The sequence below is a fragment of the Leguminivora glycinivorella genome, chromosome 3 (genome assembly GCF_023078275.1).
Source record: "Leguminivora glycinivorella isolate SPB_JAAS2020 chromosome 3, LegGlyc_1.1, whole genome shotgun sequence".
Classification (NCBI taxonomy): Eukaryota; Metazoa; Arthropoda; class Insecta; order Lepidoptera; family Tortricidae; genus Leguminivora; species Leguminivora glycinivorella.
In genome coordinates, this window is record NC_062973.1 from 20,789,783 (window position 1) to 20,817,613 (window position 27,831).

The 27,831-nt window shown below is 38.0% G+C and overlaps 1 protein-coding gene across 2 annotated transcripts in view; it reads left to right on the forward strand.

Moving 5' to 3' along the window:
* Window positions 1–27,156, forward strand: part of LOC125224806 — a 256,234-nt gene extending 229,078 nt beyond the window's left edge. For both annotated transcript variants that reach the window (XM_048128269.1, XM_048128271.1), the window contains exons 2-6: window positions 5,185–5,262; window positions 8,652–8,833; window positions 23,047–23,245; window positions 25,657–25,763; window positions 26,613–27,156. In XM_048128269.1, coding sequence (XP_047984226.1) covers window positions 5,185–5,262; window positions 8,652–8,833; window positions 23,047–23,245; window positions 25,657–25,763; window positions 26,613–26,735 — 689 coding nt within the window. In that variant the 3' untranslated portion in view covers window positions 26,736–27,156. The remainder of the gene's footprint in view (window positions 1–5,184; window positions 5,263–8,651; window positions 8,834–23,046; window positions 23,246–25,656; window positions 25,764–26,612) is intronic.
* The last annotated feature ends 675 nt before the right edge of the window (window positions 27,157–27,831 follow it).

Consider the following 27,831-nt stretch of genomic DNA (forward strand, 5'->3'; position numbering starts at 1 on the left):
CAACTTTTGGTTTATTAATCGTGAAGCAAAATACCATCATATTTGTCATATTATGCTGAAAACATACAAAAAAAGTTACTATTTGGGTACTTTTAATCCTCAAGGCCAATCCGGCCGGATCCGACCGGATCCGCCGGATTGGGACCAAAATCCGGCCGGATCCGGCCGGATTGGATATCAGACCGGATTGCAATCCCTAGTAGTTACCGATAACCAGACGCTCCTGGCCCTAAATACCTGATCCTCACACCTTCGCACGTATAAAGCTTTGCCTACAAGTTTATGCCTAGATAAGGAAAGAACTCGCATGCGACATCATCCGATACACTTAGCGCGACATAAACTCCATTATCGCTTTGCTCGCTAGGGTTTATCGCTCGATATCGTAAATATTGACTGCTTATTTCCTCTAATAACGATCGTGCGAGAACTAAGATGTCTATTTCGCAGACACGGGGGTCTTTTTATAGTTATGTGTTATTTAGTCTACTTATTGGTAGTCTTAAGAATATAGTAGAAGACACGGAATAAGGAATTTCTAGTACAGTCATACATTAATTAAGTTGTGTATTTTTTTTTTAATTTATTGAATAATAAACGAAAATTTACACTTTCTTACACAAGACCCATCGTTGGCAAAACCTTGAAGAGGTTTGTGTGCCGATGGGGAGTTCAGTATATTACTTAACTATATCTATACCTAAGTTTTGAATACTAGTTAGGATTCTTAGTACATATAGCTTAAGTCGTTAGATTGTAACAAATGCATTTTAATACATTTTTTAATATTTTTTCCATTAAGATACTTAAGTCTCACGTCCTCTGGCATCTCATTAAGTATTTTTGGTAGAATATATGTATATGTCGCAGTAAGATAGATAAAGCCGTTATATAGTTATAACCCTAGGGATATAATTATATGTCGTAACATAGTTAAACAAAAGAGATTAATTGCTATCTTACTAGGAATATAACTATAATACGTTACTAGTTTAGTGATATAATTATATGACTGGATTCAGTTTAGTGAAATTATTGTAGCCAGGATTACGGCGGTGCGGCGGAGGTATAGTTATAACCCTAGTTATATAATTATATCACTGGATTAAACTTAGTCTAGGGATATAATTATAATACGTCTCTAGTTAAGTAATATAGTTATATTACTGGATTAAGTTCAGTAGTATAATTGTAGCAGTGTAGTGCGGGGGTGCAGTGGAGACGGGGGCGGGAGCTTACCCGCTACCACAAGGCAGTCGTCGTTCGGCATCAGTTGTCGTTCACGTCACGGTTGAGTTTTCGTGCATAATTATTTATTGAATTTTCGCCACTTTTTCTGTGATATCGTTATGTTACGGCATATAATTATATCCCTAGGGTTATAACTATACCTCCGCCGCACGGCCGCACTCCTGCCTACAATCATTTCACTAAACTGAATCCAGTCATATAATTATATCACTAAACTAGTAACGTATTAAAGTTATATTCCTAGTAAGATAGAAATTATCGCTTTCGTTTAACTATGTTACGACATATAATTATATCCCTAGGGTTATAACTATATAACGGCTTTATCCATCTTACTGCGACATATACAACCTAGTGCTGTATACGTTATTATATTTGGGTATACAATATTTGTTTTGTCTCTGCAAAGTTCTTAATTTTATACATCTATTTTTTACTTTTATATTATTAACATGATGATATTCTTCCGTTAGTACAGCTAGTTTAATTTTTTTTTGGATTGGGAGTATATTACAGTATTTGAACAATTGAGCATAGTCTGTTTCATATTTCTTTTTTACATGTCTAGGTACCAGTAACTTCAATAATCTTATTTGTAGAATTTTTTCTACATAGGTTTTATAGGTATCATTTACTTCTTCACGTTGACACTTAACCGAGCAATGCAGGTAATTAACATTATATACATCTTTTTCACTCCATTACTGTTATTAATGTGGCAATATTTCAAGTTGATCAAAACGGGCAAATGACGGTGACGACAATAACATCGCAATCGATGAATCAAGAAGTGACAAATCAAGAGTGAACAGCCATCTTCTGGTCGAGCTCACTCCATCGTAGGCAACGTCTTTGCCTTTGGCTAGTGAGTAAGCCCATTTATAATTAAAAAAAAATGACGGACGTTCACTTCGCAATTGGATTGAAAAAAGGCATCACGAAAATTTTTACTGTCATACGTTTAGATTTTTAAGGTTTATTCGACCAAACCAAAGGTAATAAATATACTAGTAATATCGATGAATATACTGCACGGAGAAAATTTTCAACAAATTCTAATTCTCAGTAATATTCGATCATAATTTACGATCTGAATTTACTGCAATCCATTTCATAAAATTGAAGTTTAAGAGCGTTATGGAACAACTATATCGGTTCCACATTTTACAAATTTAAAATTCAGTTGATAACTCTTAAGGGTTTGACTTTTATCATTTGTGACTGTGTTTAGTAAAACGTCCCACTTTGTCGGTTGCTATTAAGGCGAGATTTACTTGTATCTTTATATGAATAAACTGACAAAGCGACTTTATAGCAATCGACAAAGTGGGACGTTTTCCCATGCACACTCAGTTTTCGGCTACGAAACATTAAAACTCCAAAGCGAATTTAATCTACCAGATAAAATACGAAAGGCTAACTTTACGGAAATTATATACTTATGTACTAAAACAATGTTCAATCCTCTCAAATTAAATCCTATTGATTCCTCTGAAACTTTTCTACTGATTCCGCATTATGAGACTTTTATTTTCAGTTCATTAATCCTTCGTTCAGCTTTCGGCTTCTATCGCTTCGTTTCCAGCTCAAGTTGCTCTGAGTGCACAGTCGTGTACAAACTCGGATGTGGCTCGCCATATAAATGTATGTTCCTTTGCTGTACCACAGTTTGCTACAGCTCAGCTCAATGAAGTAAATACACATCTGCTTTTCACATTTTTTACAGTACATATATGATGCTTTTTTCCACGCTAGCTCGCAAAGTAATACCCACGTTACTTATTAGGTCGAAACTTCAAAAGACCATTATGTACTGTAAAATGTACAACACACGTGCGACTCATCGCCACTCGTTTTCCTCTTTTTCGCACTTGTATCTTAATATACTATTTGTTTTACTTTTACCAGAGTTTTGATTCATCTTACCTTCTTGTTTTTAACGACCATAAGGCAATAGTTATTTGTTATACAAGGGGGCAAAGTTGTATTTTAACGCCGAGTGTGGAATTGAAAAACGAGCAAGTGAAAAGATTCTATTGTTGAACCACGAGCGAAGCGAGTGGTTCGAGAATAGAATCCTGAACTTGCGAGTTTTTTAACACACGAGAAGTAAAATACATTTGCACCCGAGTGTAACACAAAACTTTTCCCCTCACTGTAGCGAGGAAACTACATCGCAAAAAATGCGTTTATCACTGCTTCCAGTAGTCCCACAGGTGGTAAATCATCTTTATTACTAGATTCACCTACTTTTATTAATTTAAAAGCAGTTAATTTGACTTTATTCAAGGTCAAATTACTTTACCCACTAGTGGATAAAATGCGTTTTTACCCGCTGGTATTAAAGGACAAAACACGCGTTTCCGAGCTAGTGCGGGGAAAAATAATATGGTTAAGGCCACGATCGGTGAAATGTCACAATCTTTCCTTCTTTTGACTTCATACTCTAATATATAGGATCATAAACCCTAGAACGGTGATTATCCATACTAATATTATAAATAGGAAAGTGTGTCTCTGTGTGTCTCTGTCTTTGACGGCAAAACGGAGCAACGAATTGACGTGATTTTTTAAGTGGAGATACTTGAAGGGATGGAGAGTGACATAGGCTACTTTTTGTCTCTTTCTAACGCGAGCGACCCGCGGGCAAAATCTAGTATGTATGACTATAAATGAGTTGGTTAGTAGTACATTTTGTCGGAGCAATTTCATTATTTTACTATGTTAGAGTCGTAGGTAGGTTCTGAAAAATAAATGCCATAACATTGAAGATACCTTTCCTTGAATACCGGATTTGGTTTTTACACGACTAGTCGAGGTACGCTGCACCAACAACGCTGTATGCTAAAAATATATTCTCTAGGGAGATAGAATTTAAAATGAAATAGACAGCAGCAAAGAGTTCCTGCGAAATGTGGCAACGGAATATACATAGACATAGACATAGACATAGACATTTTATTAATAATATTATAAATATTACACTACCACTTACCACTTACATACTTGTACCACTTAGACAAAGCGCTTATCTAGTATATTTCAGACTTCTAAAAACTTCCACAACACTGCCGTTTATCTGACTATCCCCATGAAGAATTATTCTTTTCACATCACCATCGTAAAGGGGATTCCACTTTTGAATCCCGAACGGAGCGAGAAGAATTATAGAATCCTTAGGATTCAATGCACACCCTCGCCGTGAATATCTCATTTGTTACACAATCTACTATTTTTCATGGTCCCCATGTAGTTGATTTACTAGAGCACTATTATGCTATTCACTAAAATATATTACTATTATGCATTAAAAACAACGGGGAAAATCCCGAGGCGGGGGGTGGAGGGCAAATGTAACTGGTCCATTTTTTCCATGTTTTACAATGTTTGCATTATTAAATAAATTGTCCGCCGGTTATATATGGTATGGTAAATATAACTCAACATCATAGTGTCATAATGGAAAAAATGGATCAGTTACAATTGCCCCCTATAACACTTTAAGTTCTCGCGCTTTGTACACATATTTAAAGTCACACACAGGTCGAACGCGATTAATTAACATTATTTTTACCTTTTTTTCCCAACGTTTCGGCCAGGTTGCGTGGTCTTCCGCGACCACGGCCAGTGCAACCTGGCCGAAACGTTGGGAAAAAAGGGAAAAATAATGTTAATTAATCGCGTTCGACCTGTGTGTGACTTTAAATTGCCCCCTAGTCGAGACTGTACCTTATACAAATTATAATATATGTCAAATCTCTTGCGAGCCGTAACAATGCTTGATGTTATCAAATTGCGTGCAGTAAATACCTACATCGAGAAGGCAGTTACACACATTAAATGTGATCAATGATCATCATCATTTTGTTAGCTCTATTAAGATTTCTACTTCTCTGACGAAATGTAACTAATATATTGTTTTCTTTGTTGCAGCAAGCACCAACCTTGTGGGGAAGTTCACGCAGAGCGTCCGCCGCATTGTACAAGACGTGAAGGACGAGGGGGCTTCCAGTAAGTTCCAGTCATTTTTCTTCTTCCTACCCTTATCTCACGTTATGTGAGGTCGGTACTTCATTCTTTGTAAGTTGTATTAGTTATTTAAATCTATTTATCTAGTCAAGTTATGTCTGCTACGTGAGTCAGCTGTGAATCATGATCGCCGCTGAGTTCAACTATCCTACCTACCTGGCAGACCGATTCGGCTAGACGAGAATGTCGGCAATGGCAATTCGAATTAAAAAAAGGATTGGCCTTTGTGTGCTAAGAACTATCTCATTGGAATTTTGGTGTATTATTATCATAGCGGAAGAAAGGGGAGGCCTTTGCCCAGCAGTGGGCCACAATTACAGGCTAGAAAAAAAAATATCATAACGCTAAAGACCCTTTAAATTTTTCGCATAATATGCCTTGCAAAATGTTTTTTTTAGGCAGCAAGGTGTGTTCTGCTTTTCGCTAAAATTTTAGAATCCGAATTTTACTTACATTCAAGCATTCCTTTATAATGATAGCTTTTAGTAGGTGGAATTATTGCTTAGAAGATTACATATAAGTTCGTCATACCTATTACATTTTGGGACTACATCTCATTCGCTATATGATTAATACCTATATCCAGTCGAATTACTTGACAACACAAAAAATATAGGAGCGACTACAAGCTACGCGAGACAAACCGTATTAGATGAGCGAGCAAAATTCCTACATAAAGAAAGAAATCAAATTAAGTACCAACACTTTCAAGCTAAAAGGGTTCTAAAAGGTTCAAGTAACAAGTTGAATCTGCACTTCAAACTTTAGATCCAAAGTTTGTAGGAAGTCAAAAAGCAACCTTACTTGAACAGCACGCAGTATAAGACGATCTTTTGTTTCAGAAAGTTCTTTCAATTTCTCATTTGAACTTCATCCTACTTTGTTAGTACTTCTGGAACTTCATCATCAAACTGCATTGTACTCTAGTCTAAAGTATTGCTGCATGGAATAGAATTGCAATCCTGTTATAGGTATGTGCTATCGATTTGAAATTTGGACCTAGTTATAAAAATTGTTAACCTCTACAAATTTTTAAATGTAGGGTATACCCGTACTTTTCACACTTACGGTCTAATAAGCCATAATGAATTATATTAAATCTAAATTATTTATTTAAAAAAAACATAATATTTGTCATATATTCTACCTCACACGCAGGTTAGATACCTTAGTTATTTTATTACGAAATATATTATTCTACGCAGACGAACTCGCTATCTTTCGTTTACCATTTATTCCATTCTGAAGACTCTAAAACATACAATATAAAACTACAAATACAAAGCGAATTTATTTACAGTAAAAAGATACAAAAGACTTACATAAAGTCGCGAGAAGCCAGTAAAGGTTATAAGAAATGGTAATCACTCGTTAACCTCGAACCGTGTTAGTTCTATCCTCCCATCAAAGCGCTCCATCAGCTTACACGGAATTCAGTTAGAAGAACAGCCGTGTAGACCGTTGTTAGGAATTCGGTAAGGGCGAGATTCGGCGGGTCCGCAGCTGGGGAGAAACGGCTTTATCAATGAACAAATGGCGTCCGTTAGAGCGTTTTCATATTTTGCGATTAAATTAATAAACCTACAAATACAACATTGACGACCGGTCTGGTTCAGTCGGTAGTCGACCCTGCCTGCTGAGCCGTGGTCCTGGGTTCGAATCCCGGTAAGGGCATTTAATTGTGCGATGAGCACAGATATTTCTTCCTGAGTCATGGATGTTTTCTATGTATGTATTTATCTATTTAAGTACCTATGTTTCTTAGTTCGGGGCTAAGTTGATCTGTGTGAGGTGTCCCCAATATTTAACATAGAAAACACCAACACACGCCTGTCCCCAAGCAAACTCCTGGATTGCGGCGGCCTACCCTGACATGAATCTTAACGCCTCTATTTGTCTGAGAGGCCTGCGCGAGTCCACCTAATAGCCGTGTCTCCGTAGTCGGTATTACCATTTACACCTTCCAGGAGGTTTACTCATAAATGTTTAAATAAGTAACCAAGACAGAAAATAAGTGATATGCCACATCTATTCTCTGTGGGTTGCGACCCGCCCTGACTGGAATGTTAACGCCGCCATTGATTAGTAGCCAGAGTGGCCTGCGTAAGTCCGCCAATTCATTAGCCGTATCTCCGATCCTTTCATACCTTGCAGGTTTACTGATAATTGATTAAATTAAATAAATACCCAAGGAAGAAAGAAAGAGATATGTAAAGTTTGTCCCCTGTGAATTGCGTTGTGGTCCGCTCTAACCGGAATGCTAATACATCCATTGATTTCTGTCCAAGTCTCCACTGACTCCACTTATTAAATCACTGGCTTTTGCCCGCAGCTTCGCTCGCGTTAGAAAGAGACAAAAGTAGCCTATGTCACTCTCCATCCTTTCAACTATCTCCACTTAAAAAATCACGTCAATTCGTCACTCCGTTTTGCCGTGAAAGACGGACAAACAAACAGACACACACACTTTCCCATTTATAATATTAGTATGGATTTAGCATTGTATCACAGAACTGGAAACAGTGGCAACTGCAGGCTCGCGGCACGTCAGTCAGAATTGCATTTATTTGTTCGCCGGCGATCCTATCAGTGATTAATGTCCAATGTTTCAGCAGACTGACGTGAAACGTTTTGATAAATTACTTTGTTCAAATTCGGGATTCTGGTTCATTCTGCCCTAGAAGGTTCGTGATAATATAAACAGGTACCGAATTATGTAGGTATAAAAGCCAAAGGGAGATTACTTTCAAAGTTTCAACTATAAAACTACTAAATCGGTTAGGTAGATCTGGCAGGTATTAATTTTTTTAATGGCCACCACATTCAAATAGGTCAATAATTCTGGCTCACCTATCATAAAGGAAGAACCATAAATGGGCTATTATTGTCGTGATTTAAGTGGTGCTTTCTCATTATTTTACGCCAAATTTATATGCCATTTTTAATTAATTAACCGGCTTTGAATTCAAAACTGGGCCCTGAGAAGTTTATTTTTTAAAGATATTTAACCAAGTTAACCAGTGAAAATCATATCCATGAATCTAAGTAGCTTCTCAGAGTAAAGTGACTAACAGCCGTTCTTTAATCTTTAAAGAACCTTCACATACAAAGAAGTTCAAAACTTTGTATCGTGTGCGTTGTGCGTCTCAAGTCTCCAGTCCGTATTGAGTTAAAATTGTTTCTGAATCCTTTTATGAGAATAGCCTGCAGCCGTCCAGTTGTGAGGTATATAGGTGCTGTTGAAGGAAATTAGTTTAAATACTGTAGATAGTAGTAGTAAAATAATATGCATGGGTACAATAAAATTAACAATGACTATATTTAGATAAAAGTCTGTACAATAATGATGAATATTTTTTCATTTGTACCAGGCGGGCAGACGAAAGAGGAGGTGATAGAAACGAACGAGCGGCTGCGCATGGTGCGGATACGGCTGGACGAGAACTATGACACCGCCAAGAAGGCGCTGGTGACGCTGATGACGCGCTACAACGAGTCCAAGGCGCAGCGGAACCTGTTCACCAGATACGCGATGCTGAAGGTCATGATCAAGGTAAGAGAAAACTTTACCAAGCACAAGTTTCCAAACTGGCCGACGAACTTGTTAATCTGGCTCACGAAAAGATTGAAGACTTGACCGTGGTCAGTGGGTCACAATGTTGTTGGCTAATGTGCAAGCCCACTCTCAATATTAATCTAATCTGAATGTTGTGACAGATTGTAATTTGTAAGGTGAAATCCGATGTTGGAGACTTGGAGAGCTGGGCCTTACCACTACCCGGAAAAGTAATGCGTGATAAAGATTGTATAAGTAGATTCTGCTTGATCATTCGTTTAAAAATCCATCTAAATATACCTAATATCCTAAACAACTATCTCAATTCCCTAAGACATTTTATCCACACTGCAGCTACTAAAACGAGGTACCTTAGTCAAAATTTCCATACACATCGACTATTCAGCTGTAATAAGTATCTCTTGTGTATAGTTGTGTACAGAATTTAATTATCTGCGCATAGCCGCTAATTCCTTGATACAATTAAATAACGCAGAGACAGGCGGAGGCAGTGCTACTGCTTGTGATGTTCTCTTAGCATTTTATTTTTAGTTCGGACTATTAAGTGTTAATTGAATTACGCTTGTCTGCATTATTGGATATTGAGGCGGTTATTTATTTACTCGTAGTTTAGTTATTTACGTACATAAAATGTAAGATTAGAAAAACGGTGAAGGAGTAAAGGATGGAAAATAGACAAAGAATCGGTCAGATTTTGAAAAATATGTATGCTAAATGGAAAAACAATTACCTATTTGATATAGAAATATTATTTATGAATAAAACTTTGAAAGCTAAACAACAACGTTAAGTAAACTTATAAGTCTTATAACAAAATCCTGAGACCTTTATATTTATTATTTATTCATAATAAGTCAGATGAAACAAAGCATTAAAAGAACAATCTGAATCTGGCATTATCCAAGATTTATCGACAAAACTTCGACTTAGCAGTAGGTATTCGTAAATGATCGAATTGATATTCAACGTCAGTTTCTCTCGAAAATAAAAATATCGTTAAACTTTCTTTTCAAAGTGACATCAAAGCAATCTTGCAGTACTTATGAAACCCATCCAAGAATACTAATATAATTCAGTTAGTTCGCCCCAAAGTTAGATAGATATTGCCGCTTTACACGCCTTCTTTCGAACATCTGTAATTGGGTAGAAATGTAACTGAGTTAGGGGGTAGCAGGGACGTGCTCAGATGCCGCGTAGTACCGCGTTTACACTCTTCAGTAAAATGATTGAATTTAGTTCTGTTGTCTTACGATGGTCAGAAAAATTGTCATAACCTACAGATCATCATCCTCTTTTCGTTATCCCGGCATTCGGCACAGATCACATAATGCAAAAAATAAATTCAAAATAAAGAGCGTAAAGAGGTGCTCCCATCATTTTAGAAGCCGGCGAAGCCCTTCCAGCTCTTCTGGCTTTGCAGTTGTCCATGTAGACAGCAAAAATCGCGTAGGCTGTTTTACCTATATCATAAAAAAGAACACGAAAGTGTGAAGAAGCCGCTATTGCCGCACGGGTCACGTAGAAGCCTTTCCACTTACATCTACCACCTAAATTCCTATAAGTATTTTCCTCTTCCGAAACAAAATAAATAATTGTTCCACGGTTTTGTAGTATGCTAATGTATTCTATGCGCATACCTTGGGAAACTGATTATTTTCTACACTTGTTTGAAAAGGGTTTTGGTAAAAACGTTATTTTTAATGTTTTCTGTCTAATAAGATTTCGTTCCTTTCAAGGTCTTTTTTATTAGGTAAGTATTCTTTAGCATTTTTCCTAGTTCCTTTAGCATTATTTTTTTCTGGAACGCATAATTTTTCAAAGCCAGTAAAACATAAAGTAATCGAAATTTCCATTTGTGATAAGTACAAAGGCAGCAGATAAGTTATAGGCCTCAATGTATTGTAAATTGTAATCATAATAAGTAGATTATCATGAAAACAAATTGTATTAAGCCAATGAATCCCGTCAATTCCAGCCTTTTTCGGAAAGACCCTCTAAAGGTTGTGATAAAATCACGGACGAATGATCTATTTAAATTTATCTTTATCATATCGTATAATTATGTCATTTTCCATGAAAACGTCCCACTTTGTCGCTTTTTTTTTTTATATACTACGTCGGTGGCAAACAAGTATACGGTCCGCCTGATGTAAAGCGGTCACCGTAACCTATGGACGCCTGCAACTCAAACAGTGTCACATGCGCGTTGCCACCCCATTAGAAACTTGTACACTCCCTTTTGCTGTGTTAAGTACACAGCAAAAAGGAGTGTACAAGTTCCAAGGAGGGTTCGGGTTGCCGACGACTCAAAGGACAATAGACGGAACAAGTTAGTTCCGTAAGTCCTCCCGTCATCAGCACACCGCACCCTCGTTGAGCTCTGGCAGCCTTACTCACCGGCAGGAACACAACACTATGAGTAGGGTCTAGTGCTATTTGGCTGCGGTCTTCTGTAAGGCGGAGGTACTTCCCCAGTTGGGCTCTGCTCTAGATTCGAGCGAGACGATATCCGCTGTGCTGTGCCCTACCACACAAAGCGGAATATCATTCGCTATGCCCTACCTCCTACTCTATGCCCTACCTCCTACTAAATCGCTTGCCTTATGGACGTTTTGACCGGTTACTCATATGAAGATAAAAGAAAATATCGTCCGTATAAACGATTATCTTTTAAGATTGTTAAATGTATACTTTCTTGAACTCTTGAACACAATATTCAGCACTTCCTGTAATATTTTTTCGTTTAAAATAACAAATAAGTAATAATTACAAAAATAATTAATATCCAACATGAACACAGAGACGACCCAGAAAATACCATTCTGGAGACAGGACTAGGGCAGCCAACTCCAAATTTTATATGGAAATACTTAAGGCCTGAAGAAGAAGAAGAAAATCCAAACTTTTTATTGAGATTATTATGCATTTTATTAACATTTTATTTCATGTATTATAACTTCTGGAATGATTATTCCTGTCAATTCAATCCTCTTTCGTAACGAGTCTATAAAGGTTACGATAAAATCAGGAAAGATCACTCGCCTCAATCTACTACCGCCGGTTAAATGGATATGGATGGACGAAGACGCTTACCTACGTTGACGAATTGTGTAGTATCGATAAAGGCCATTACCACAAGATCGGATTACGTCCTTGTGCTAAGTGAATTTCTAAAGGTTGATAGAAAAGATATTTATTACATCGAATTTTAAAAAACTAAATAAAATCAATAGTTATCATTTGGTTTACTTTGAAGATCAAATTTACATTTGTTATTACTTATTTAATTGCATCGTTTGAATTAGGGATTATCCTGAGAAAGTTTTGTTGAAGTCTAATGGATCCATATGAAATATTTACAAATTTTGTCAAAATTTAAGCAGAGTCCCGATCTTACCGGTTGCCGTAACGATGAGATTTGTTTGATTTTGTAGTATATTTCCAATACACTAATAGCAGTAATAACTTGTCAAAGCATTCTTATGGCAAGCAGTCTGCGAGCGAGAGTCTACGAGCGTAGTCGATAAAATGAGGAAAAGGGTACGTAGCAAAAGCAGCTAGGAACAGAGGACTCTATATCGAGTCAGCGGCACTGAATATGTTCATGTATTAGATATTGGTATGTCAGCTGGCCTAGCCGAAGTGACAATCTTTGACGCTACGTGGCGATCAAAACGCAGACTGGCTGTTTCGCCCCATTACAGAAGAGCAATAGGGAGAGCTAGCTAGCTTTTTTTTTGACGCTTACGAAGCGTAATCTTAAAACCCGCTTAAAATATTTTTAAATACATATGTTTGAGTCTCACGGGAGTTTTATAGTTAAAAAGCGTAAGCTATTGTGACGTCCACTGGATACACCTCAGGGAAATGTTTCACTTGATCCATATTATACTGCTTTAGACATAGTCGTAAATTTTGGTTTATATACTAACACATAATTCTAGTTTCTACACGAGTACTCCAAGAAAATAAACCTTTTATTGACATTGCAACGAAATTACCCCAGCACGTGACAGAGAACTCGTAAATCTAGGGAAGAGGAAATACAACAACAACACCATCAAAACGATATCCGACTTGCTCGTCGCTCCGTCTCACTCGTGCCAATACAGTTGCGGGCAAGGATGAGCGGGATACACGTCATGATCCTTCAGTTGTCCTAATGATATTAGTGTATCAGAATCGGCCTGAAATGCTGGTTGACCCGGCCTTCCCCAGAGAGCTCATATTAATTTAATGTTTTCCTTCGCTGAAAAACCACGAATCTTTCGGAAAGCCGAAACATGTGCAAAGGCTTTTAAGAGGGTTTTGTGGTTATTTCGTTTCGCTTCCTGGAATTATTATTAAATTAACACAAATTATACTCTGAAAAAAAATACAGATACGTATTTATGTGTATCAAGAAATACAATGATCTTATTGAATAATTTCCTAGTTCTGAACAGCTTTAATGGTCTACAGTTCATATTACATTTCTTAGTAACTATTATTTTATTTACCAAAAACCAAAAGCTAAAACAATTCAAAATCAGCAAATACATGCAAGCACTTAAAAACTAGATCTAACCTAATTACACACACACAAAAACATACACAGATACATAATTAAACCTAACCTACCAAGACCCCGTGAGCCTCCCGATGCAAAGGTACCCATAACGCTTGCCGCATTACCGCGTTGAACCGCGATGGATAACCTTTGCATCAGGAAGGTCCCAGAGCGAGGATCCAGACCCCTCTCCCTCAAGCGTCTTCCCACCTCCCCGAAAAACACTTTGGCCTCCGCACACCAGCAACCGGTAGTTTCCACTGCAAGCGGGATAAACAAGTAGTTCGCAAGGATCGCGTACTTCTCCCGCTTGCGAGCTGCAGCTAACTCAGCCGCCGCCCGTGCCACTCTCGCGGTACGGCCAATATGCGAAGTGGCGAAAGTGCTGACACACGTTGCGTCCCAAATTCGGTGATACAAACTTTGAAGCACTATTCCGAAAGACGATTTTTAGTTGTTTCACCGAATTAGGCGTGTCACCGAATGAAGCGAGTTTATACCCTACCATACACTAAAGAAAAAGCGATCAAGCCTACAGGTGGCGAAGCCGGGAATCGAACCGCCGGCGGTCGGGGTGGTGTAGTGGTTTAGCAAGTCAGCCGCGATAACTGGAGACCCGGGTGCGATTCCCGGCTTTGCCGCCGATGGGCTTGATCACTTTTTCTTTAGTGTGTGGTATTTATTTCAGTTTATAATTTATATATCAGTAGTGTTACTACTAAAAACAAATCAAAAAATATTTAATAACATAATTTGATTTGTTCCCTACGTCAACATATAAACTGACACATCATTCCAACTGCTCCAGAAATTAAACAGTACAATGTTATGCATCCTGTTTAATTTGTAGCAGCAACACTATTAGTGCTACGTTTGTTTGCTCTCCAATATCCTAATTACTAAGACTGGCAATCACTTACTAAGAACCCCCCTGGGCTTAATTTAATCGGGCCACAAACACCGTGTGCAATAAAGGAATGCATTTGCATAACAGTGTAAACCCAACAATCTCCGGGCTCATATACTCATACAGTCAGTACAGTCAGCAACCAAGCTATGAATACAGCCAAGGCGGGTGTGTATACATATTTGTGGCACTTTGTATTCACAGCTTGGTTGCTGACTGTAAATATGGCGGCGCGGAACGAAAGTCCCTTGTGAATTATTTATCGGCGTGAGAAGGACCTTTTGAACTGGTTTTGATGATGCGTGAATGCATGATCAGATGAATCTCATTGTGATCATATGGACATTAATGTCCAGGCGATTAAAAACAATTTCAGTGTTTTTCTTTTCAAAAATAATAGCCATCAATCAGGACAAAAAACTTGTCATATTTTATGGGATTACTAAGGGATGCCTAACGATTACCTCTATTTATAGTTGTAAGAGAAAAATAAATCTTTTAGATACAGAGTTTTCTGCTTGAGATAGTTGAGATAATTTTAATTTACTGTTATATTTTTTCTTACTGTACCAATTAAAAGGGCATTTTCTGTATTTATGAAATATGCATAACGACATGCATGCATGCGTACAATAACGACACATTATCCGTGGAATATCAATAAGTCACTGCTTCAATGTAGACACTGAAATGTCTAAAATATATCAAACTCATTTTGCAGTGTTACATAAAATGATTCGCGCCTAAAGACCACCATTTATTACGAAATGAAATTCTCCAGAACCTAATATGCGAGCTCGGCCTTGTTATTTCTTGGCTAACGGCCGAAGGGTATTGTTGTAGGGTGTAAATTCTACTACTATTTACTTGATATGTAGCCTTCATGAGTTTGACATTGATATAAGGTGCAGCGGGGCAAATCCCGACTGGGGGGCCATTGTACCTGATCCATTCTTTCATTATTACACTATTACTTAAGTTGAGTTACACAATGTATCCACTGAACACGCGTGCTATATATAACCAGTGGACAGTCTAATTAATAATGCAAACGTTGTAAAACATGGAAATAATGGATTAGTTGCATTTGCCCTCATCTTAATATATAAGGTGCGCGATTGAAACATTGCCGTTTAAAATGTATAATGTGTAAAAATCGTGAAAATTTGAAATAGGATATATGTAAGTGCCTTAACATAGGTGGTCGTTGCTTATAAAGGAAACGTGACGAATCCCACCGGTGCACGGTGGCTGAGCTGTGAATCAAAAATGCATCTTCAGCTTACGCTATTTATTCCATAGTTTCACAAAAAATAAAAAATAGACTGGTCATAAGCGAGTCGGGCCACGCTCAGTGTAGAGTTCCGTAGTTTCCCGTATTTTTTTCAGTCGAAATATCCCGCTGTACCTTACATAGGTACCTACCTATTCGCTAAGCGAATGCATCAACTCTTCTTGATGTAAGCGAGACACAAAACACAACAGTTAATTACATTACTCTACTTAGGTATATTGCAGTGTATTCAAAATACTTGTAACTATTGTTACTGACTTCTTTCGTACGACCTCAAACTTGTACGTACGAGCTTAAAATGCATTCTGTTAGTCAAACATATTTAAACCATGTTTCGAACCCATATCAAATATCAAAGTACTTGTCTACCTAGAGACTGCTATTTTCTCTTTCCTTATGATGTATGTATTTTTGTCCTATAGTGTTCGAAGCTTCTAGTAATTTGAGACGTGTATTGTTCCAGCCAGAACTACTTTACTGTGCCAACACAACGTTGCTAGCTTCTGAAATAGCAATTAGTGCAGAATACTTTTACGATAATTTGTCGAGTGTTTAAGTTCCTTTAAAGTATATTCAAATAGTCATATTACTCATATTATTTACGGTTTTTATGGTTAGAAAGTTTGTTTAGAGTAGGTAGTTAGTAGACAATAAAAACAAAGATAATACCTAATTATTAGATTTTTTTTGTAAATAAATGTAACTTCAGCCAAAGCAGCACTAGAAAAAGCATTTTATAGATTAACAGCAAGAACAAAAATCCGCGTAATTTAGATCATAATTTTATAAATATATAAAACATAGCTCAAACACAACACCTTAGAAGGTAGTTCATTCCACAAGTTGCACGTTCTGGTCCAAAACGAGCGAAATGCCTTGTTCTTACACTTCTTACTTGGTACAGTCAACTTATTAATAACATCTAAGCCAAATAAAGCACGGTATCAGTAAGACATGGTTCTAGAGCGCCTTAGCATTCAAATTGTTTGACTGTACCTATTTCAAATTTAACAAGAAAGTAAATACGGCTTTTATCTAGATCATCAAGCGGCAGAGATTCCAGCACTAGTGCAATAAAACGGCACTAAACCTTTGCTCTTAAAATTCCAGTTTATGAGGGTCTAACGATCTTCATTACAGTCCATTTTAAAAGGCGAAAAGCAACAATGGTCGAAACGAATTGCGGCCACGACAATGTTCATTCGATACTTTAGTCGTTATTTACCCTTCGGATTGTTTATTTTTTATCAGCAAGTAGAGTTATCTTTAATTCGTTATAAAATACACGCAGTTTTTTTTAATAGTAACATTAGTAACAATATAAAAACAAGTATTTTTAGTCGATTTTCGTTACGTAAGAAGATGTTTCAAACATGATATGTAGTGTAAAAACGTCTTATGCTCGAAGTGCAATGAAGGCGTTTTCATCTAAACTTCCAACTGAAATTCTTCCTTTTATCAAATGAACAGCATAAGAGCCATTTATGATGGTGAGATTGGTAAGCCACATTTCCCGCTGAATATTTTTATAAAATTTTGTACAGAAGCACCCGCCAGGTTTTATCAAATGATCGACACAACTGATCCTTCCATTCTCGCTTCATTTCCCGTACTCTAACTTATCAAAACACATGGGAGATTGTCTGCCGACAAAAATTACCGACGGGCAATAAATTTTCTACCGCTAGACTTTAATTTCCTTTGCCAGGCAATTGATTTTCTCTTGGAAAATAGACTATAGTTCCGGTGTTATTGTTTCATAGATTTTCTAGTGTTTTTTTCAGTGAACCGTATGAATTCGTTTATAAGCAGTTTTAGGAACAAAATGGATTAGTTAAGTTCAATATATCGTTATACGTAAAATAAGTTTTATAAATGCTATGGAAGAAAATTTTAATCTCACGCCTTTTGGATTCAACCTAATTATTTACTCGTTTAATAAATTTCTTCTTCCTATTTACATATGTATTATACTGGGCGGTCCAAACCCTGAGACGTATGTTAGCCGATTTTTTGTTGTTTTCGAGTTATGAATTTTTGAAACTTTTTACCTTTGAGAAATTTGGGGTGAACAATTTTAATTCTTAATAAAAAAGTATGTATTTGTTTTTTTGCGTTCTTTTCGGAGATTGGGCATTTTCGCAAGAACAATCACCAAAAATATTTTTTCTAAGGTAGGTAAATTTTATGTTTTACCTACCTACTCAGAATCACGACTCACGAGCCCTTTCGGACCCCAGGACAAAAAACAAGAGACAAAAAAATGGTCCCAACATTTTCTATTATTTTGCAAACTTTCCACGTTGTAACCGCTGTACAAAGTGTTTCAAAAATGGTATCGAAGTGGAAAAATTAAATTAAGGACGCTTTTTTTACCTAGTAACCGTCGAAATGAAAGGGCTCGTGATTCTGAGTAGGAAAAACATTAAATTTACCTATTTAAAAAAAAAGGTTTTAAATAAATTTGTTTTTATCATGCAGACCCATTCCATGGGTCTGCATGGTTGGGTCCATTTCGTGATGAACACTTTTATGTCATTTTGTTCTTTGCCATTTTATGTTTGATGTCTGTACATGTCCGTACATGTTATGTGATCGTCATGAATAAATGTCTTTTATCTTTTATCTTTATCTTTTATCAGAAACGTCTGCGAGTGATATTACATACTTTTAAATTAAAGGAAAAATGGAAAAATTCACACCTCTTCAAAAATATGAAAAGGTTTTAAATATTCGCGAAAATGCCCAATCGCACTAGGTTGTTGTAATGCATACAATTAGTGCAATCAGCGAAAATTTAACTTCCTCACTTGGATACAAAGTGCACATCATGTCACAAGTGTTTATTGCTTTAAGTATCTAATTCAAGTACCCGTATAGTCAGACCTACTGAAACAACCACCCTCTGTAGGCTTTGTGAAAACATTTTTACAACATTACAAGACCATCCGAGCGAACTGGAAGACTATCAGGCTATAATACCATTCTGAAGGAGATTTAAAGACACGCCAGGTTTTTGTCGCCACTGGCTCGGGGCCAGGGAACTTGGCCACTTGAGAGCTTGAGACATGATTGCGCGGAGCGGAGCATAGCTTGGATTAGGTTGGGAAAATATTGTCTCCGCGGTTTTTACAGTTTGAGAAACTTTGCTACGCGACAGTTTGATCTTGGATGCCGTATACAGCGAAGATTTTACATCAACTAGGGGAACATCTTTGCATAAATTTTTTTTAGTAGCGTATTTTGGTATAGGCTTAGATCTGTTTAACCGATTGCGTTTAGCCTTAACAATTATTGAAATACGAAATAAGTTAAAGAACCAGCCGGCGTATCCAAATGGCAATCGTCGAAGCCAGAGGCCGACAGAAATGCAGTCTGGCTCTGGCGTGTCGCGCCAATACGCAAGAGTGATAGAGATAGATAGCTACGAAACAGATATTGTTGTGAGCGTATGTGCATTTGGTTATGTACCCTGGTATAAAGTGTAAAAACACAATAGGTACCTATGATCAAGTTACCCATTCCATTAGGCACTGGTCCCACCGCGAGCTAGTAAGCTATGAGCTATCGGCTATAAAAACGAACAAAAGATAAGCACCCCCGTGCAAATAAAAGAGACACGGCGATTTTAATAGCTCACCGCTGGGCGAGTAACTATAAACATCGCCGTGTCTCTTTTATTTGCACGGGGGTGCTTATCTTTTGTTCGTTTTTATAGCCGATAGCTCATAGCTTACTAGCTCGCGGTGGGACCAGTGCGCCAGTGCCATAGACACACCTTTGCAACAGAATACGTAACGAAATGAATGTAGGTAAAAATATGTGCTAGTAATACTCATAACTTTTTCACATAACACTAAAAAACGAAGGAACCAAATGAAATTTTACCTTAACGGAAAGTAATGTTATTTACAGAAATGGGCTCGCATTTATAGCCAAAGAAACTTCGTCAAAGGACTTTAAGTACATCTAAACTCTGCAATATTAATGGAAGTTATAAACAGAATCACGATCTTTTAAAAGTCTGTGGAAGTTATAAACACAATGGCCGACCACCCATAGTTAACTGCGACAAAGAGAAAATACAGAATACTCGATTGAGTTTATAACAAGACTGTTTACCAACAAAAACAATATTGTTCACACGAGCGGTTATCTAATAAACAGTTTTATAAAACCCTTTTTTAACTCCCGTCGCAAAAACGAAGGGGTGTTATAAATTTGACGTGTCTGTCTGTCTGTCTGTGTGTGTGTCTGTCTGTGGCATCGTAGCTCCCGAACGAATGAACCGATTTAGATTTAGTTTTTTTTTTGTTTGAAAGCCGAGTTAGTCGGGAGTGTTTTTTGCCATGTTTCATGAAAATCGGTCCACTATGTCGCAGTCGGGGGTTTTGTTCAAAATTTTAATTTTGTGGTTAGGTTATTAAGTACATGGACATATTGTTCACTTTTAAAAACTCATGCACGTTTTGATACGGCCTTTTAATAGTATTTTATGCAACTGTCGTTTAAGTGAGGTCAAAAAAGATGAGTGGCGTGAGTAACAATTTGAGGCGAAGCCGAAAATTGTTAATAAAAACGCCACGAGGCTTTTTTGACTCAGTTAAACACCGTTGCATATTTATAATACTTTTTCTACGACCATTCAATTAGTTTTTCATAGTTTTCTAGAATTACTTTCGTGAAATTCGCACTGTTTCCTGTATTTCGACTTGTCGGCCTCCCCTCTGTTCCTGCACTCACCCTGCCGCCCCCACTCCCCCGCGTGGCCGCCAGCCCCCGGCGCCCCGCGAACTCCGCTATATCTATTAAAGGCTTCCTAACAATGCTTTAAGAGCTATATCGTATGCGTGGGTGCGCGGGGCGCCGGGCGGGGGATGGCATCTTTTATGTAGGGTTTTAAAGATCTATGCACGACACTGTAAATGATGAATAGCACTACGGGAGTAGAAAAAAGTTATTTTGTGACTTAAACTTTTTCCGCTTCGAGGGGACTTAATTATACTTCGCCACAAATATGTGTCCAATTTCCCGACATTTTCTTGCACTCGGTTACGGTATTTTGTTTAGGTATAACTTTTCTCGTTTCATTTGATGTAATGTACTTACTTAGGCGTAGTTGGTTGCGCACTTGGTTTATAACATTAGCCCATAACAAAATGTAATACACTTCGACAAACACTACAAGGGAACTATTACCCGCGGGCTACAGTTTAATCAAGAGAAAATACCAATATTTACCACACACCTACAGTAGAGCGTGCGTAGCCGAATTCACAAACGCTCACGAAACGAAACGCTAGTAGATATCTATCTCTATCGCTCTTGCGTATTGCCGCGACAGAACCAGACTACCTTTCGCGGCGTTTCGTTTTCGTTTCACGTCGTAGAAATGCCATTCGGCTACGGGGCCAGGGCACCTTAGCCAACGTCACTCGCTTACGATTCGCAAGCGTTTCGTAGCTAGCTCTCCCTGTGTCGCTCTTCTGTAGAGGCGAGACAGAGCCAGGCTGCATTTCTAACGCTAATTATCGTCAACGATTGTCACATCGGCTAGGCCGGCTGACCCGAGTAGACAAGCAATAACAACCAAGTTGCATTTCCGCCGCAAGCTCGTTGCACAAAGCACAAGTTATACAGGATCCACTGTGTCTACATCCGACGTGTTTCGTCTCTATCGCTCTTGTTAATTCTTACGTAAGTGAAAGAGGGAGGGAACACGTCGAATTATTTCACGGTAGGCCCTCGGTCACATTAGAATAGCTGCGTTACTGGCGCTTTACTTAAATGTCGTTTTTCTATGTTACAACGTTTTAGTTGGCGTACTCTCCATTCAACGGAAGTTTAAAGCCGATTGTTGGCTTCTACTTAGTATTTTAATAAAGAGAGCTTTAATTTTTCCATTTTGAAATTTAACAAGTTTTGAATGCGTGATACTCTGCAGCCGGACCGCCTTAGTGCGTTTTCACATTATCCGATCCGATATCGGATGTCGGAAGGATTTCAAAGCCAAAAATCCATGATGGCGACTTAAATGTATGGGATATCGGTTCGACATCCGATATCGGATCGGATAATGTGAAAACGCACTTATTGTGCTCAGATTACAATGGTGGAATGGAATGTACGTACCTTTTTTACCTGGTCGAAATCTACATGTACCTCTGTAAGTTTGCAGATATGTGTGATTAAAAGGCGTCCGGCTTTATTTTTGACCCAAAGAAAATGTTAATCAATTCAAAGACAAACTACGAATAACAAGCAAACTACCACTGAAGTAGTTAGCTACAGATTGATCTAACGAGCCTCCCGGCGATACGATCACGTAACGCCGCGAGTGATGGATGCGCAAGATCTGTTCCCGTCACAGCGCCGTCATAAATATTAAACTCTACTCATTTACATTGATACCGAGCTATGCATTGTTATTAGACTTCTTGCATGCAAAGATAATTAGACCGAAAATTATGCAGTCCAAGATAATGTACCTAACATTAAAGTAAGTGTTTTATTACAAAAAACCGGCCAAGAGCGTGTCGGGCCACGCTCAGTGTGGGGTTCCGTAGTTTTCCGTATTTTTCTCAAAAACTACTGAACCTATCAAGTTCAAAACAATTTTCCTAGAAAGTCTTTATAAAGTTCTACTTTTGTGATTTTTTTCATATTTTTTAAACATATGGTTCAAAAGTTAGAGGGGGGGGACGCACTTTTTTTTCCTTTAGGAGCGATTATTTCCAAAAATATGAATATTATCAAAAAACAATCTTAGTAAACCCTTATTCATTTTTAAATACCTATCCAAGAATATATCACACGTTGGGGTTGGAATGAAAAAAAATATCAGCCCCCACTTTACATGTAGGGGGGGGTACCCTAATAAAACATTTTTTTCCATTTTTTATTTTTGCACTTTGTCGGCGTGATTGATATACATATTGGTACCAAATTTCAGCTTTCTAGTGCTTACGGTTACTGAGATTATCCGCGGACGGACGGACGGACGGACGGACAGACAGACATGGCGAAACTATAAGGGTTCCTAGTTGACTACGGAACCCTAAAAATATCGTAATCGTAATCGTAAATAAATAACCTCATTAAGAGTGATTTTTATGCTAATTGATAAATGTTATACTAGACATTATATCTTCTTAATGATCTTCTGTGCCAATTTTGAGCTGCAGCTGTAACTTAGCGAAAAACTAGGTAAAACCAAAGTAAAAATCAAAAATAATTGAACATTCGGATAAATTAGCAACCCCAATCAGGATTATAGTCATAAAGTGTCTTTAGTTCTTTGATAAAATTATACTAGTTTCCTTTGGTCACAAATGTCACAATTGCTAATTTTTCAAGTGAACTAATATTAACTACGAGTATTTGTTTTCATGACTTGTACTACGACCCCTTTTTAATGTTTTTTACTTTCTTCCTTCCAGGATGTCATTCGTCTGGAGACTCAATACTGGTCCTTAGTGGAGATCCCTCGTCAGGAGAAGGCAGAGACGGTGCCGGCTTTTGTGCTGCGCGCGTGTGCTATTATGGAGAAGACCCAGAAATCTGGAGAGGGAGTCAAGACCTCGTCCAAGCTAGCTGAGGAGGCCGCTGATCGGAGGGACAGGATAGAAAGACTTAGTGGTAAGAAGTATAATAAAAAATAGAAAGATTTAGTAGTAGTTATTAGTGATAGTCTTTCGGTAGGGGGTGGAGACATACGATACCTTTGAGAAGACGCAGAAGTCTGGAGAAGGAGTCAATACATCCAAGCCGGCTGAGGAGGCAGCTGATCAGAGGGACAGGATAGAAAAACTTAGTGGTAAGTGTTCTAGTAGTAGTTGTTATTGACAATCTGTCGGTAGGGGCTGGAGCTTGCGCTTTGAGAAGACGCAGAAGTCAGGAGAAAGAGTCAACACCTCGTCCACGATGTCAGAGGAGCCTGCAGATCGGAGGGACAGGATAGGACTTAGTGGTATGATTTCTAGTAATAGTTGTTATTGACAATCTGTCAGTAGGGGCTGGAGACATACGATACCTTTGAGAAGACGCAGAAGTCAGGAGAAAGAGTCAACACCTCGTCCACGTTGTCCGAGGAGCCTGCAGATCGGAGGGACAGGATAGGACTTAGTGGTATGATTTCTAGTAATAGTTGTTATTGACAATCTGTCAGTAGGGGCTGGAGACATACGATACCTTTGAGAAGACGCAGAAGTCAGGAGAAAGAGTCAACACCTCGTCCACGTTGTCCGAGGAGCCTGCAGATCGGAGGGACAGGATAGGACTTAGTGGTATGTTTTCTAGTAGTAGTTGTTATTGACAATCTGTCGGTAGGGGCTGGAGACATACGATACCTTTGAGAAGACGCAGAAGTCAGGAGAAAGAGTCAACACCTCGTCCACGATGTCCGAGGAGCCTGCAGATCGGAGGGACAGGATAGGACTTAGTGGTATGTTTTCTAGGAGTAGTTGTTAGTGACAATCTGTCAGTAGGGGGTGGAGACATACGATACCTTTGAGAAGACGCAGAAGTCACGAGAAAGAGTCAACGCCTCGTCCAAGATGTCCGAGGAGCCTGCTGCCGGAGAGACAGTATAGAAAGGCTGAGAGATCTATCAGTAGGAAACCGAGGCGTTCACTATCTTAGAGAAGAGGCAGAAGGTTGGAGGAGGAGTGAAGATCTCGTCCAAGCTGGTTGAGGAGGCCGCTAATCGGAGGGACAGGATAGAACGGCTAAACGGTAGGTGTTTCAAACTAGTTAATTACCCATTTGGAAAGGAAAAGTTTTCTCATCAAGCTGTTGTACAGTCTAGTGTAAAAATATGGACTTCACGACTCTTAAAACCTGTACGGTCGCTAGACCTAGGTTTCCAAACCTAAAATCAAATTATTTTCCAGTTTCCCAATGCTTAGCTTAAAATCTCTTCTACACACGTCACCTGTTTGTAAGAGAACATTCTATTCAACAATATTTTAAGTCCATATCCACGTAATAGTATTCAAAGATTGAAATGAAGTAAAATACAGCGACCGCACTGAGAAATAGTTCTCAGGGAGCTTATCCCAGCTTCTGAGTAAGTCGAACGATCCTCTCTCAATCCCTGGGGAATAACATTCATTCCCTCAATATCATCGTAATTATATTTCAAGGTTTTTTTGCTTTATTATCGTGATAATAAGCATAAGCATAAGCATAGTCTCGAATAAGCCAGGCTCTAATACACTTTAAAAATTACCACAACTAAATTAAAATCCGCAATGGAGATGGTCGGATGGATTACGTTACGCAGAAACCAATAAAAGTTTCCAAGTATTTTCTTGTTTTGCAATTTTCTGCGGCCCTAAATTTCATTTGCGAGTAAGCATTTCATGCCTGCGCATAAAGAAGGAGGTTTATTATATTGTTAATGTAATGTGTTTTAAGCATTCCTAATTTGAAACCGAGAATATTGAGTTACTTAGGTTCAGAAATCATTTATTAAAATGCCGTGAAACCCTTTCTTTGCGAAAATGCAACATGATCCTTCGAAACCCTTCGCTGTTTCTCAGAATGAAGAAATTGCACAATGTACAACATTGGAAAATGTTTTCGTTTAATATGTATTCTCAGATGTAAACTAAGCCCCCGTCTAATAATGGCTCAAAAATTTGCCTAAACCGCCTCCGATAACAAGGCTGGCCGACGGCCAACTTTTAGCTTTCTAACGTTTGTCGAGAAACCAGATCGTCCCGGGTCCAATAGCAAAGCCTAATTACATTCCGACACCCGGGACTCGCGTTAGATTGTTGATTGCAAGAACAAAAAGTTACAAGTGGAAAACTAATTGAATTAAAATTGAACGAGTTTGCGGATCCCGAGGTAAACAATCAAATTGGCGAACCCGAAACAGTTGTTTACAGAGGACCGCCTACGTCAAATGGCAAACAGTCTTAACTTTCAACGTAGGTACTTATGTCGTTATACCTGCGCAAAAAACTGTTCGTCCCTTTGCATGTTAAAATAACTCTGAAGTATAATTAGATAAAACAATAATGTTACGCTGTCACCACTTCCAGATATGACAACATCCCAAATAGAAGCCGAGAATACTCAGATGACAAACGACTTGTACCGCCTCCTGAAAAAATACACCGGGTTAAGAAATCTTATAAGAGAATTAAAGGTAAGTAATTTAAGACTTAAATCGCATTGAAGCCGTAATGAGTAAACTTTTAAAGTCTCTCAAGTGAAGACCAGTCAACAAGCTGAAACTTTATAAAGTTCCGATTAACCAGACTTCAACGGTAAACATTTGTCAAGATTTAGCGTGTCATTTAAAACTTTCTCTTGTTCGAAAACAAAGTAATTTAGCAAGAGATGACCAGCTGATTAATACACTTTGTATACAGGCGATGAATAGAATATTTTCCCAATAAGCTGAATGACAACAGCTTAGTTGAGCAATATTTCATCACAGCGGCAGTGAAGGCAATGCAAGCTAAGCCTGAGAGACGTGTCATTGACGACGCGATACAAATCGCGTCTTCCCGCGATAAGCGGCCTTTGTGCGCGGCAGCTTTGTTCGCCCGTTGGCTGCCTTTTCTGTATCACCCGCCTGTGCCGTGCTACTTTGCATAGCATTTTTTCGACAGATAAGGTTCAGTTTTTGTTGAATGTCGTTCAGGTTGAACACAATTCAGAGCACCACGAGTAAAGCAATTCATATTGATATAAGTTCTGTACAATCAAATTTAAGTAAAATAGATATAACAAATTGTACATATGTGCAAAGGTAAAGGTTTGTTTGTACCTACGGGTACATGACGTTAGCCAGTATTGCTAAAGACGCTGGTTCGAATCCGGCCTGCGCCACTGGAGGCGTCTCTGTTTTTAAAGGTACCGACTTATAATAAAATAATGATATCTCCCAGTCCGTAAAATATTTTACTGCATTCAAAAGAGTGAATATTTCCGGAGGCAATGCAATAATGACCAATTACTTTTCAATAAATTTGTCCATTATATTTTCCAGTCGGAGTACGTAAGCACCAAAGTGTATCCAATGTTTCCGCGGTACACGATGCTGAAAGACATGATAAAGGACATCATGCACGACCCCGACTACATGGAGGTTTGCCACGAGGTCGACCCATAGCGCGGGGTTCGCAAATAAATGAGGCGCTCTTTCACCGACCGACAGCGGTCGAGTCGTCGCTAGCGGACGAGGGTCAACATCAGGAGAAGGGTCCCGAGAAATCCACCCTGAGGTATCGGAGGCATCAGCAGCAACAACAGGTCACATTTTTCTGACAGTGCTGTGGTAGGGGAGCATCGGCTACAAGTTGTCACATTTTAGTGACGTGCTAGCGGCGGGTAGTGCGGCGAGTACTCGTTTATTTGCGATTATTTGTTGTTGGACTTTGTTTAGTGTTAAGCTTAGATTCGAATTAGTGTACTCGTCCTTCAAGAGCCTGTGAAGATTCTTCTTCGTTCCATTCTACATCATTCTGTTCTATAATTTCCTGCTCAGATTATCTATATCTAACTTTTGTAGTTCTTCTACTATAATTATCTTCTTACTCATATTCCTCTTACTAGTTCCATTTGTTAATAATTCACGAGTTTAACAGAGATTTAAAATGATAATATTGTTTTACAAATTAATGTAATTTAACTGTTTTCAAATACCTTTTAATAATTATTAATTAGTTATGAACTGTGTGTTAATGCGATGATAATTAAATTAACTATAATTCTGTTATAATTCCAGCAGTGTTTTAGTTTGGTAAATATTTTGAAATGTTGTAGTCAATGTTATAATTAATGAATAACGGATTTTGACATAAAAATATCAACACAATTAGCTAGAAAGCATGTTATTTTGAGCTTTGTAGAATATAATTAATGTGTATTTTATTGTTATAAATGCAGTGTAGCCTTCGCGAGCTTTCAAATGTAACTCTACATAATCAATACCTACGCAATATGCATATTTACTCAACATATCATATTCTATACAAATATTCAATCAATCTACATCCTAAGAAACTTTACTATTTATCAAATCTTCATAATCACAAACTATTAACTACTTAAAATTGTAAGGAATGTTAGATTTATGATAGTGGTATGTGCGTGCAAGAATACAATGCCATTGTATGTGTTCATCATTGAAATAGATAAAGTATAAGTACCCTACTACTGTATTTGTATTTATTCTAATTGATTTTATTTAAATGTATTTCGGTCGT